The following is a 14,396-nucleotide window of genomic DNA, read 5'->3' as shown; positions in this document are numbered from 1 at the left end:
TTAAATGCTGTGTGAGTTATGGTCAGTTAAGTTTCTGGATCCAGGTTGAAATCAGCGTCAGTCCCGCTGGGTCGCTCTGGGACCCCTGTCTGCTCAGCCAGGCCGTGACAAGTGGCAGCAAATGGAAGAGAGCAATTCTGCTTGGCCAGTGTCCAGGGCTGGGTAGAGAGTTGTCTTCAGGAGGTCCCTACCCCACCCAGTCGCAGAGTCGCACCTCCCTCAGCAAACTGAGGGCTGGACTGGAGGTGGTGACTTCGAAGGTCCCCAGGACACACCCAGAGGCAACCTAACCAACCTCCCTAAGGGACTGGAGTTTGGATCAGACCACCTATTACATGCACTTGGGGGAAACCGGGGAATCAGCGACATGGGGGCACTTTAGGGGCTGTCTTTAGAACGCCTGGCTTGTTGGTTTGGGGAGCTAAGGGGACTTTGATTTTTAAAATATACTGCATCGAGGACTGCTGCTTTGGGAGACTGAGGCAGCTTCCTCCAACCTCAGAGCACATGGTATAATAAACTAGGAATAAATGGCTCATTTAAAGTTAAAAAGTTGGAGCCAGACAATGCGGAGCCCACTGGCTGCTGAGCTCCCCTTTCTGTTACGGTGGGAAGCCGGCCCCTCTCCCTACTCTTGGGGCCTGGCTCAGCGATGCCCTTGACCCTCAGACCAGGCTTCTTGGCTGTGGGAAGAGATGACAGGGTCAAGCTCTGGTCACAGGGAACACCATGTACCCCGGTTTGGTGTGAGAGAGTTTCCCCTTGGTGGGATGAAGGGTCACCCTGTGAGGGCCGGGGTTGGGTTCTGGCTCCCTGTCTGCCCTGATCAGGGCATGGTGGGGACCCTGGGAGGGGCCCTGAGCCCGGCCATCTCCTTCATCCATGTGCCTCTCAATCCTCTGTCACTTCCTTCCTGTTTTGTGGCCCTTTCGTTGCATAATTTAAAGAACTTTTCCATGGCTACATGCACTCCCAACTTCTCTTTTGTCCTTCTTGGTCACATGTGTCTGGGAGGTAAAGTGTCTCAGAAACTCCCCACGGCCGGCTTCCCCGTGTCCCACCCCGTCCGCGCTCTGGGCCTCGGGGCTGCTGACACTGCGGTCCCCAGGCTGACACAGGGTTGTTTTTCTCCCCAGAGCCCAGACATCCTCAGCACCGTTGGCTACGACAGCATCATCCAGCATCTGAACAACGGCCGCAAGAACTGCAAAGAGTTTGAAGACTTTTTAAAAGAAAGGTGCGTGTGTTTCTCTCCGGAGACGGAGCGCGCAGACCGCTCCCACACGGACAGGGACCACTGGCTGGTTTTGTTTGTTTTTTTAATAGTTCCCAAGACCCTCTGCTATACGATATGAAATGATACCCAGGAAGCAAATGATATCTTTGTTCTAAAGCTCTTAGGAACCCGTTTGAGAGAGAAGATTTATGAATGAAACAGCAAACAAAATATAATAAAATACTAAGTTATGTGACACGGATAATCCTGAAGGACCTCACGGGAGAGGGGAGATGGCAGAGGACTGGCCGAAAGGGAGGAGGAGGTCCTTGAAGGGTCCCTCGACTCCATAGTTGGGGGGCTTTGGTGGGCAGAGAAATGTCCTGATATCTATGGGAGGACAGCAGGCTGGCTGGGTGGTGACAAGGGGGCAGGGCCTGGGTCACGGATCCCTGGGTTGAGGGAGCAGTGAGAAGGATGCAGGGGCCAGTTATGGCCCTCCAGAGGGCAGTGGTCTGGGGGGATCGGCATGGTTTAGAGGATTTCTTTTCCCTTCCCTACCCTTCCTTCCTTTATTAATTTAATTTAATTTTTTGTATATATATTTTTATCAAAGTATAGTCAGTTTACAATTGTGTCCATTTCTGGTGTACAGCACAATACTTCAGTCATATAGGAACATACATATATTTATTTTTATATTCCTTTTAACCATATGTTACTACAAGATATTGAATATAGTTCCCTGTGCCATACAGTATAAACTTGTTATTTCCTTCCCTTCCTTTAAGATTAAAAAAAATTCTATGCTTAATGGGGTAAGTTGGTTTTGTGGAAGGTCTTATCCATCTGGAATACGCCATTTCCCTCTGATTCTGGATAAAGGAGTACATTAGGGGATTCTGAGCCAAAGATCTGGACCCAAACTGATGAGCAGGTGCTGTTTGTAAGGCAGTGAGTGAGAATCGTAACTTGGAGATACAGACATCGAAGTGCGTTCCATCAAATCGCTTTATTTTCTACTCAAGAGAACATTTGGGAACATCAAACTCGCACTGCTTGCTCATGCTCAGATGGCGAGGCCCCTCCCCTTGAACTCTTTCAAAAGTCCAGGGGAGCCGAGCACTGCCCCTCTGTGTGTCTCAGGAGGGGTGGACAGAGAAGGGTCTGTCCACTGTCAGGCTGCATGGAGCTGGTCACCGCCCCTCCTCCACTGAGGGACCAGCCTCCCACTTCTAACCCACGCTGGTTGACAGTGGTGACACCAAGTTACAACTTCCCTGTCTCTTGACAGGCCCTGGAGGTGGGCTTCCTCCTTTCTTCAAAAGAGCTCCAACCAAGTAGCAAGCACCCGAGAGTTTCCCCAACTGTGTGGGACATAGAGACTGCAGAACGTCCCTTGCTTTATGTGTTTCTCTTCCAGTTAGGGCTTTTATACTTTTTTTTTCCTGGAAATGAAAGAGCCTTGCTGTACATGCATGAAGGAGGTGTTGGCTAAAGCTTCTGCTGTCCAGATAGGACCATCCAAGGGTCCCCTGACGCAACGGGGATGGTGGGATGGTGGTGAAAATCAGTGGTGTCTATGTTGCTTTGACTGTAACCCTCAGTAGGAAGTACATTTTATATTATCACCCTTTATACATGTGCATAAAACTAAAGTTTCATGAGACATTACTACCCTATTGTTCTATTCAATTCTACTTAATTAAAAACGGCTGGTCATAACCCATTGAATTGATTTATGGTTGACAAATGGGTCATGACCCACAGGTTGAAAAATACAAGTCCAAACAGATCTCAAAAGCTAAGATCTCACTTTTAAAATGTTTTGCAAACGTACATGGGCAAGAAGAGAAACTATATGCAAATTAAAATTATTAAATTTTTTTTACTGTGTTTCTAGTATATGGTCGTTTTTTTCTGCAGGAGTTTCATAGCAAAAGAAACCAGTCCTATGCTCTGATTTTGGGAAGAATCTGCTGGCGTCAGGCTAGAGTGTCAGATATGTACACCCGGGGGTGGGGACCTGAGGGCCCTGAGCAAGTGACCTTCCTGGCCCTGGGCCTCCTTTCCTGGCAGTGTGCGTGCTGAGCCACTGAGCTCGTGTGTCCCGTTCAGGGCTAACTTGCGTGAGCAAGTGCAGTCCTCTTTAGGTTTAGGGGGTCCAGCTTTTCTTGCTGTCGCAGGTGTGGGCTGCTTGTGGGACCTGGGACTCAGTCTGCCGAGTCTGGGCCCGAGTCTGATGTTGCCAAAATGCCCTCCTCTGGTCTGGAGCACTGCTTTACTGAGCTGCGTCGGTTTCAAACCCTGGCAGATCCGGCGTCCATATGGACTGGACGGAAAACACACACAGACACAGGGGCAAAGATACCAGCAGCCTGTTGTGCATTATTTATTATATTTATTATTTTTGTTCACTGAGTGTAATCACATACATTTCTACAATTTTTATTATATGCGGATAAACATGCCCTGTGTGGTAGTTTTAAGACCTGCACCCCGCCCTTAAAAGCACTGAAGTCCCACCACGGACCTCTCTGGAGTTTCTGGCGGCTCAACCTGCCCGGGGGCAGCAAGGTGAAGGGGGAGATACTGCACTTCCCAGGGGAGCTTCCTCCCCCACATTCTCCAGATGGAACTAAGACTGCGTTTCTCCTTGTTGTATTTTATTTCCCTTACGGAAACCAGGAGGTATCCTTTTCCTTGGTTGCACCAGGTGGATCGCAGTAAATCCTCCTACTCTTCATTTGAGGATGCATAGAGCAATCTAGATGTAGTGCCACATGCAGCTCTGGGGCAGGCAGAATGCTGCCTTCGTTACATCTGTATTGCCCTGGGCCATGTCTCAGTGTGTGCTCTGCAGCTGACCGGTCCCCAGTAAGTCCTGGGTGACTTACTGTAACGCAGCAAGTAACAAACGATCCATCAGTAAATTGTAAATTTGCCTCGTGTACCTTCCATCGGCTGGAAAGGCATACTGATGATTCTGATAAGGGCAGCCACAGCCCACCCCTGAAGAGCTACACAGTAACAAGTACACACTGAGCATTTGCTGAGCTGTGCCAGGAGCATTACTACAGTAACACTGAGGTTTACACATCCCTTTGGAATTTGTTTTTTTTATTGAGGTATAATCAGTTTACAATGTTGTGTCAATTTCTGGTGTACAGCACAAGCCTTTGGAATATTCTCCTGTGATGCACATCAATTGCACAAGATATTATTATTTCCATTTTCATTGCATGAAAATGTAGCTCTTTCAGTGAGGTTGGAAAAGTAACTCACCATGGGAACCTAGAAATTGGGAATCCACAGTGGCTCCAAAGGATGGCAACAGACCCTGTGTTAATTAATGACTCACCAACTGTGGGCAGAAGGGCAGGTGACTTTCTGGGAGGATGAGCTTGTTCCCAGCATGGAGGTGGTCTCACCCTCCCTTTCCCTTCTGGTCCGTACATTCTCACTCATTACACCCACTCTCTCTCTTCCAGCCAGACAGCTTTATGAATGAGCATGCTTTGCAAGTCTCTGCCTCTACACCTTTGCACCATTATTTCCCCACCCAGAATGTCCTCCTTTCTCCTCGATACCCAAGTAAATTCTCCCAATCTTTCAAAGTCCGGGTCAAATTTACTTCTTCTCTTCTTTTTTTTTTTTTAAGTTTCTCTTTTTTCTTTTTTAAAAAGAGCTTTATGTTTTATTGATTATTGTATTATTTTATTTTGGTGGGGGGAGGTAACTAGGTTTATTTATTTTTAGAGGAGGGTACTGGGGATTGAACCCAGGACCTCATGCATGCTAAGCAGGCGCTCTACCAGTTAAGATATATGCTCCCCATCTTCTTCTTCTTTTTTTATTTTAAGGAAGCATTCTACATAGCACTCCAGACTGAGATCTTCCGCTGGTTAACAATTACAATGAACCTGTCTTGTCACTGGTAGCCCAAGCCCCTGGACTCTCCTGGCCTTAGAACCCCAGCTGGGGCCACACACTACATACTGAGCTCCTGATATGAGCAGGAGATGAGAAATATAAAATCAGGATAATCACATTGCAGAGGGTAGCTAAGGGTGACTAAATAAGATTATGTTAATAGCCATTTATTGAAGGCTTACTAGATATAGGCTACCATGGAATTTGCATATTTCATCTCATTTAATTCCCATAATAACCCTGTATGGAAAATTTTATCATCCTTATTTTACAGTTGAAGAAGCTGAGATTCAGAGAGATTCTGTAACTTGCCTAGAATCAGACAGGTAATAAGGGATACAGCTGGTTTCAAACCTAGGAACGCTGGCCCCTGGACTCTGCTGTAACCATCTCAGTGTGTTCAGCACAGTACCTGGTACCCAGTAAGTAGTGGCTAAATGGTGCTGTTTACTAATATTGTTATATTAAGCCTAGATGGTAAGAAGGGAATATAGCATTAGCTCCATTTTACAGATGAGAAAACTGAGGTTCAGCAGGGGGTTTAAATTACTTGCCCAAGATTATGGAGGCAGTAAGTAGTTGAACCAGGACTTTTATACCTCTATGTCTAATGGTTCTTCTACTTGATTTAGTGGTCTCCTAAGAAGACTGGCTATAATCTCTGAAAGGAGGTTTTGCCAGGTACTTAGTGGCCAAATCAAGCCTCTTAATTGTGTGTTGTAACATAATCCTGAGCAGGGAAGAGGGAAGAGTGCCTATGGAACCTCTTTATGCCTGGAATTAGCAGCTACGCCTATGGACCGGGAGATCCCCAGACCCAGTGCTTTGGAGCTCTGTGCTTTTCCCACAAGCTCCTCTGCACCCTATCGTTCCTTTTTGGGGAGAGGTCAACCTATCCTGGTTACAGCTTGCCTTCTGGGGTCCTCACTGTGCGACAGCTGTCTCTCAGGATGGGCTTAAGAATGACCGACTGCCAGGGCAGCAGTGACAGATCCCGTTAGACATTAGCAACCTATGGTCCAGTTACAGCCAAGCCAGGATGTACTGTATGAGTGTCCTGGGGCTGCTGTAACAAGTTGCCACAGACTGGGTGGCTGAACACAACAGAAATTTATTCTCTCACGATTCTCGGGGCCAGAAGCCACAGGATGATGGTCTTGCGAAGGCTCTATGAGAGAATCTGTCCCATGTCTCTTTCTTAGCTTCTAGTGTTGCTGCCAGTCCTTGCAGCTGCTAACTCCTATTTCTTATTTTATTGTCACATGGTACTCTTCTCCTGTGTCTTCATATTATCTTCATATTGGATTAAGGGCCCATCCTAACCCAGTGTAACCTCAGTTAGTTACACCTACAATGATCCCATTTCCAAGTGAAATCATATTCTGAGATACTGAGGGTTAGGGCTTCAACATACCTGGGGGAGTGGGGTGGGCAGGGGACACAGCTCAACCTATAACATGCACCCAGTAGGGCGGGCTGGGAGCTGAGACCTGTAAGGGGAGTGGAGACAGGGATGGAAGGAGCGCCTGATTCTTCAGATCCAGGCGTCCGCAGTAGCCGGTGGTGATATTAATCAAGGGCCTAGACCTTCCTCGGTGTCAGTTTCCTTCTCTGTAAAATGAAGGGTTTGCATTAGATATCCTATAAGAGCCCCTCTGGACCTAACAATGCGGTTCTTCTCAAGGAATTCAGACTTCAGTTGAGGTGCTGTGATTGCCATATCTGCTAAAAAGGAGCAAAATATTTAAGTGTCAGGTTTTTATAGCAGAAGGATTTCATTTGCACGCCCACTCCGACTTTGGGGCTGCCAGGAGCACGGGGCTGGGAATCAGCCTGAGGTCCCTTTCAGGCCTGATGGAAAAGGTCAAATCTGACAGTATTTGCGGTGGGTCGGTGACGAGGAAATGGCACACGGATTACTTCTGATCTGGGAATTTGAGTAAAAGTGAGCTGGAATTTTCAAGGAGGGCTTGTGAAGAGACTGTAGCCAGCTGAGTGCTTAGACTAGTATTCCCTCTTCTGTCACCTATACATTTGGTGCTTTTTCGTCCTGGCCCTTGTTACATGGTAGTAAATGAAGGTATTGGTTTACAGCCCCCGCCCCCAACCCCTGTCCCTCACCCATAAGCTCCTCTGGGCAGGCCTCGTATTTCAGTCATCTCTGGGCTCTCAGTAATATGATGCCTGACACACAGTGGATGTTCAATAAATGACAAACTGATGAACAGATGAGAGGGAAAAATTTGGATAGATGGTAGGAGGGTGATCCAGGCAAAGGCTTACCTATTCAGGGGTGGTTTTTGCAAAGTCTAAGCAATTCCTTCATTGGCTACAGGCACCACTGATTCCCATTTGCTGGGGAAACACCCTCCCAATCACATGGTCGGTCCCCTGATTTCAGGAGGACAAGGTTGTAGTTTTACCTTCATCAAAATGCCTTCTTTTCTCCAAAGAGGCCACCATCGTGCCTGCTGGAGCTCATTATAGTCATCCTTCAGCATCTGCAGGGGATTGGTTCCTGGACTCCTGAGAATGCCAAATCCATGGATGCTCAGTCCCTTACATAAAATGACGTGTATTTGTGTATCAACTACACACAACCTCCCGTATACTTCACATCACCTCTAGTTCACTTATCATACCTAATACAGAGTGAATGCTGTGTGAATAGTGCAGGCGTGGCAAACTATTTGGAACTTTCTCGGAATTTTCCCAAGTATTTTTCATCCCCATAGTTGGTTGGATCTGCAAATGCAGACCCCACGGATGGGGAGGGCTGACTGCGCTTATCTGTCTTTCCGCGGGGATCGGGTGCTGCCTGGGGTGAGTTCAGATTCATGGTGCCTTAATGTTAGAAGAAAGGAATTAACTTCTCTTCCTGGAAGCCACAAAAGATTATCAGGAAATCTTAATGGATATAATTCTCCTAGGATAAAATACATGCACACGTGTGTGTGTGTGTGTGTATATATATATGTGTGTGTGTGTGTGTATATATATATATATACACACATATACATATATGTAAATGAAAATGGCCTTAATGTCTTTTTGCATGTAAAATATTAAATGTTTATTGTAGAGTATTATAATTTTTATGTAGAAATAGTGAACAGAGATTCCGAAAGGTATAAATAGCTTCTAGCGAGTGAAAATGCATCCTTTTTTAATAACTAGAGTCAGTGTTCGGTGGGCTTCACTTTATATTATCAGGAGTTGGGGAAAACTTTAGAAATAGCATCCAAGAGGAGTAGAGGCCAGAGGAAACCAGGATTCTTGCTGAAAGTGTGGCAGTGAGGGAAGGCTGTATGAGATCAGAAGGGCATGAGGGAGAGTTCACTCGCATGGTCTTAGAGCAGACAGAGGGGGTTGCCCACAGTCGCAGCAACAAGGTGAACCCACATAACCTTAGAGGTGAAGGCCACTGGCCTTTTACAGTTCTTCCCTGTTACTTAGAGAGAGTTTGCGTTTAGAGAATGTTGTCATATCTGAGCTTCTGTTTTGCACAGTTTTGCCTTTAAGGGAGGTACCATGTGTCTTAACCAAGAGTCAGCCCTGAGAAGGAACATAACCCTCTCTTCTGCTCCCCTTAGGGCATCAGTTGAAGAGAAATATGGCAAAGACCTGCTCAGCCTCTCTCGGAAGAAGCCCTGTGGACAGTCTGAGACCAAGTAGGTGCCACGTTTTGTTCTGGCTTCCAGGTTGGCTAGTACTGCTTAGAGGGCCCATCATTTCAGCAGACAGAGCTGGCTAGTAGGTGGACTGTGCTGGGTAAAAAAAAAAAAATTTTTCTTATTTTCAGTTGTGAAAAATATATAGAAAAATAGGAAGCTAAAACAAACTATGAAGCCCCAACCCACCATTCATTTTCTCTAAATTTTCCTTGAAGACCTTTCCTACGTATAGTTGTAGGTAGAATTATATATCATTTTATACCAGAAATTTAAAAAAAATTGTATTTATTTATTTGGAGGGGGAGGTAATTAGGCTTATGTATTTATTTTTAGAGGAGGTGCTGGGGACTGAACCCGGGACCTCATGCATGCTAAGCACACGCTCTATCACTGAGCTGTACCCTCCCCCCCATACCAGAAATTGAATAGAGGGTAGTCTTGCTTTATTATACACACACACGTAGTTTGTAATAACTACGAGAGACTGTCTTTGCACCATTTTATAGTTCTCACCACCAATGTGGTATTTCTAAACCACAATCATTTACTCTCCTATCATTCACTGACTACGCTGAGGACACAGAGGTGGCCAGACATGGTGCCTACTCTAGGAGCTCACTCCTTCGTATCTGTGTGTGGCTTCATGGGCAGTCCTATGGGATCTCACGCTTAGATAGCCTTCACAATTGGTTTAATGCTCTTTGCTGTCACTATTTGAAATTCTTAATAATTTATAAACAAGGGGTCCCGTATTTCCATTTTGCAGTAGGTCTCACAAATTATGTAGCCAGTCCTACTGACATGGAAACTTCTAGATTCCTTCTCCCCAGAGCTTATTGAGGGAGACGGAGGAAACGGTGTAGGCAGACCTTTGCGAGTCTCTGCAGATGTAATCACACCACATGCAGACCTGCACACTGCTTTGGCTGTCCTGTGGATGGCAGCAGGACTTCCCCGAGGACTGTGTCCCCTCGGAGACAGCACGGGCAGCAGACAAGACATTGCCCTGCTCCTTCTCTTGCTTTCAACACACACACACACACACACACACACATTCATCCTAGTCTGCAAAGCAAAGCACTGGATTATTGAAGGAGGAAAACATGGGAGATATTTAAGATATGAGTAGTTACAGAAGCCTAAAACACTTGTTAACCTTCAGACTGATGGAAATGTTAGCTGTCTTGACTGTGGTGGTGGTTTCATGGCTGTGCACATCTATCAAAATTCATCAAAGTGCACATCTGAAATATGTGGAGTTCACTGTACAGGCATCATTCCACAATAAAGGTGTTAAAAAAACCTAGGCATTAGTACAAGGAGAATTTGTTTAATGATTACATTATATTTCATTTCTGACGTTTTAAATGGAATTTTTAAAAACACTGAAAAGTAAAATGATTATAAATCAATAAAAAATGTTAAAAAAAAGAAAGAAAGAAAAGTAAAAAGACACGTAATGAATGGGTATATACCCATGACCCAGATTTAACAATGACTCATCATTGCCATATTTTCTTAATATAATTTTTTTGTGAATTTAAACCTGGAGTCGGCTATTTCTCCAAGTATACCTGGTTCCCTTTAGTGATTAACCATATTTAGAGATGAAACTCTTGAGTTCTAGAGTTGATCACTGTCACAGAGTTGTCACAGTTTCTAGGTCCTTTCAGGGGACTGATTTAAAAGCATGAATTCATATTGACATTTCCAATTCTCATTTAACTTTGAAGTTCACTTAACTTCTCTAATTTTTGTATTCATTTACTCTTGCACTGAAAAATATTGATTTCTGACAATATTAGCATAATTATTTGCTTTGTACAATATATACGAGAATGTTTCAAAATAATATTACTACTGCTCCTGACAGTAAAACTTCCAAATGAAACTTAACATTCCTTTGTGGTTCCTCTTGACCTGACATCCTGCTAAGGATACTTGTGTACTAAGGTCACTTAAAACACTTATTTCCTCTGTGTGTCTATGTAAACAGTTTCATACATAGTTACATTTATTTGTTTTAAATTTTAAAGATTGTTTTCTTTCCCTGCTTGATTTAGGTTCGTGTTTTGAATATGTGAAACGTTTCCATGTTCAAAACTGTGCAGACTTAGGTAAATTCCACTGTCATTCAAGGAGGGTTTAGATAATTTCAAGGCATATTGTGGGTCAATTGATCCAAAACCTTGTTTATTTATAAAGAAAGCATAAGCCATTTGGGAAGACATCCAAAAAATTTTAAGGTAATGCAGTGGAAAATAGCCATATTCTCCCACATGGTGGATCTTGGAAAAGGTATTTAGTAGAATGAGTCTGACCCCAAATGATATTTCTTATATTCTTTTTTTTAAATTAAAAATTAAAAAAATTTTTTTTGGTAGGGGAGATAATTTGGTTTATTTTATTTACTTATTTATTTTTAACAGAGGTACCGGGATTGAACCCAGGACCTTGTGCATTCCAAGCATGCGCTCTACCACTGAGCTACACCCTACCCCCAATATTTCTTATATTCTTGTACTTCTGACTTAGTGAATGTAGAAAGAGACTAGCACCATACTTTTCTGTTCTGTGGCAAAACTTGTTGGTTTTCCTTCGAAGAGTCTGCCTCAAGAGGAAGATGCAACAGCTTAGGAGACCCGGGGACTGTGTTTCCAGGGTTGAAGTGACAGGCCGTTTGGGTACTTCTGTTTTGTCATCTCCAGGGTGGCCTTTAGGAAGGTACCCTAAAAGAGGGGCACAACTTTGCTCATCCACAGATGAAGCAGGATTTTTTACCTCGTTCATCACATTGAGAGACTTTGGCTTCAGATGGGCCTGGTTAGAATTTAGGGCAACATGCTTACCAAAAGGGTGGTAGGACACTTCCTTCTCCCACCATTAAGGAAAACACCGTGGAGAAGAGGACATGGATGTTGCTGGAACACCATCCCTGAGGTTCAGACTCTACCCTCGGGGTGTAACCCGGTTCTGAACGTGGGAAATGAAGGTGGCGTCGTGGAACAACAAAGCTGATGGCAGACTAAAGGGAGCTTGGGGCTGATCCTTTAGTGGCCTTTTAGGCAGTCACTTAGGCTGGGAGAAAAATTTTAGACCCCGAACAGACTATCTATAAGTCACTTTCCAACTGCACAGCTCACTGTCGGGGAAGCCTTCCTGTTGTATCCGTAGGCATCTTTCTCCCTCGCTAATTCTGGTCCTAAGTCCGCTCTCCAGTGGTGCTTATCCACCCTTCTGGACTACGTGCATTTGTTTGATATGGACACTTTCCTTAGCGCATTGCGTTCCTTGAAAAATTGTATCACAAGCTGGGTAAAGTGTATGGAGAATGTGCATTTATGTTTCTCTGCTTGAGGTGTTTGTAATCATTGGGAATGTATACATGAGAAAAGTCAGGGAGAAATAAGAACCCTTTGTTTGGGAATGAATAAATCGAGTGGGAGAAATGAGGTGTCGCTAAAAGAAGGGGCCAGCTGGAAGATACAAGGGTTTTTAGTTTGCAAAATAGCAGAATTTGCCACATACATGTGTACATATAGAATATGACCCATGGTCCTATGCTGTTGTGGCTGGGGGCTAGGAGACCACGAATTCACAAAGTCCCACTCCTGCTTGAGTGCGCCTACTTGGCTGGAGTGAGCCTGGTGAGATCTGCTTCCCTGAAGGTGGCAATGAGCAAGAAAGTCCCCAGAACCACGCGACCTCAGAAGGAGGCCTAATTAAGGAAGTGTAGGGTGAGGGAAAACTAAAACCATGGGCAAGGGGGAGCTATAAATGGGGAGGAGCCATGGGTTATGACAGAGGGAGATTGGAGAAAGTATGAAGAATGAGTCATGGTTTTCACCCCAGAAACTGTAAGATGTATGTATTGTTTTGTCTCCTGCATTAAGACCCTCAGTTCTGGGGTGATGTCTGCCTTGTACCATCGAGTCACCAAGATCTCACGCAATGCCTGGCCCATAGTTTATGCGCTCGTAGTGTATGTAATTGATGAATGGATGAAAAAGGGGGTGATCAGGAGCCAGAGTTTGAATTGTTCCTTTATTGGCTGTATCCATATTTCTAACTACCATACTTTGAAGGATGACTGGTATTCTTATGAGAAAGGGACCTTAAGTCCTATGTTATCACTGGGGGAATCGAAGCATAAAGAATTTTGGCATCTTGCTTCACCCAAGTGGACAGTGAAGCATTTTTGATGCTTGTAGCTGGGATGGAGAGAGTAAAAAAAGGGGAAACTGGATTGAAGAAGTCTTGATCTTTGGCTGTCTCTCAAGCTCACAGGCAAAGATCAGACCATAGGCTGTCAGTTAAGATGTGAGCAGAGAGAAGCATGCAATGGCATCATAATAAGGTTGCAAAGCCAATTTCCAGAACTGAAGCTGTAACACATGCTTGTTTTTTTCAGCACCCTGAGGCGCGCCCTTGAAGTCTTCAAGCAGCGTGAGTGATTCTTTAAAAAAGCATTTGTTGTCCTTGGCAAGTTCTATGTCTGTCATCAAAGGTGGTTTTTAATTTGACCAGCAATCTTGTACTGGGTGAAAAAAAATTAGAGCAACCACTCAGGTGAGAAATAGCTCTGCAGAGTTGAAATGAGCTGGAGAGCCGTCACACCTAACACGTCACGATGTGTATTTGATTTATTTAGGGCAGTGGTTCTCACACTTGAAACCCAGGGTGAGGCCCTGGCACTTTGGTCTTCAAGGGGTCCTGTCTGATTCTAGTATCCCCAGGCCTGTTCCTCAGAAACTGCCTTTAAGGCTTTCTGTTCTGGGTGCTTCTAAGCTAAGGACTTTAACATGGCCCAGTTTGTACTTAAAATGTTTCTATAATTACTTATGTCTGTGTTTCCATTTCAGTTCATGTAGATCTGCCCCACTCTTTTTTTTAAAAAAATTAATTAATTTATTTTTATTCTTTTGTTTAATTTAAGTATAGTCAGTTTACAATGTTGTGTCAATTTCTGGTGTACAGCATAATGTTTCAATCATACATATACATACTTGTATTTGTTTTCACATTCTTTTTCATTATAAGTTCTCTGTGCTGTACAGAAGAACTTGTTTATCTCTTTTATATACACTAGTTAATATTTGCATAGATCTGCCTCACTCTTACCTTTAAAGTTTTTTATTCTAAAAAATGCCACATTTCCTCCAGAAAGGTTATACTGATTTTTTTCCCCACCAATGGCATTGTTTTTCCTCATGCTTGCCAATACCAAGAATTTTTACACCTTAAAAAATTTGCCAAACTGAAAGGTAAAAAGCGATACACTTCTCAGTTTTAAAGTTTTGTCTTTTTTTTCCCCAGTAGTTTCAAGGCTGAATACATTTTTCAAGTGTTTACTGGCCATTTAGCCAATCTTTTAAAAAACTTCATGTTCTTTAACCAGTTTTTTATACTGTAATACACACACACACACACACACACACACATTTGTGAAAGCTCTTTTAATATAGCTATTTACGCTTTGTTATATAAATTGCAAATATTTTTTCCAGTTTGTCATGTATCCTCTAACCTTGTTCAAGGCTATTTTGACACACAGATGTTTAAAAGTTTTTCTG

The 14,396-nt window shown here is 43.9% G+C and overlaps 1 protein-coding gene across 1 annotated transcript in view; it reads left to right on the top strand.

Moving 5' to 3' along the window:
• PSTPIP2 (proline-serine-threonine phosphatase interacting protein 2) overlaps positions 1–14,396 on the top strand; it is a 74,592-nt gene that overhangs the window by 37,722 nt on the left and 22,474 nt on the right. The window contains exons 2-4 of the mRNA XM_031441984.2: positions 1,137–1,237; positions 8,743–8,820; positions 13,235–13,269. Coding sequence (XP_031297844.2) covers positions 1,137–1,237; positions 8,743–8,820; positions 13,235–13,269 — 214 coding nt within the window. The remainder of the gene's footprint in view (positions 1–1,136; positions 1,238–8,742; positions 8,821–13,234; positions 13,270–14,396) is intronic.

This window comes from Camelus dromedarius, chromosome 28 (genome assembly GCF_036321535.1).
Source record: "Camelus dromedarius isolate mCamDro1 chromosome 28, mCamDro1.pat, whole genome shotgun sequence".
Lineage (NCBI taxonomy): Eukaryota > Metazoa > Chordata > Mammalia > Artiodactyla > Camelidae > Camelus > Camelus dromedarius.
The sequence above is the reverse complement of the archived record's forward strand: the minus strand, read 5'-3'. Positions and strand labels throughout refer to the sequence as shown.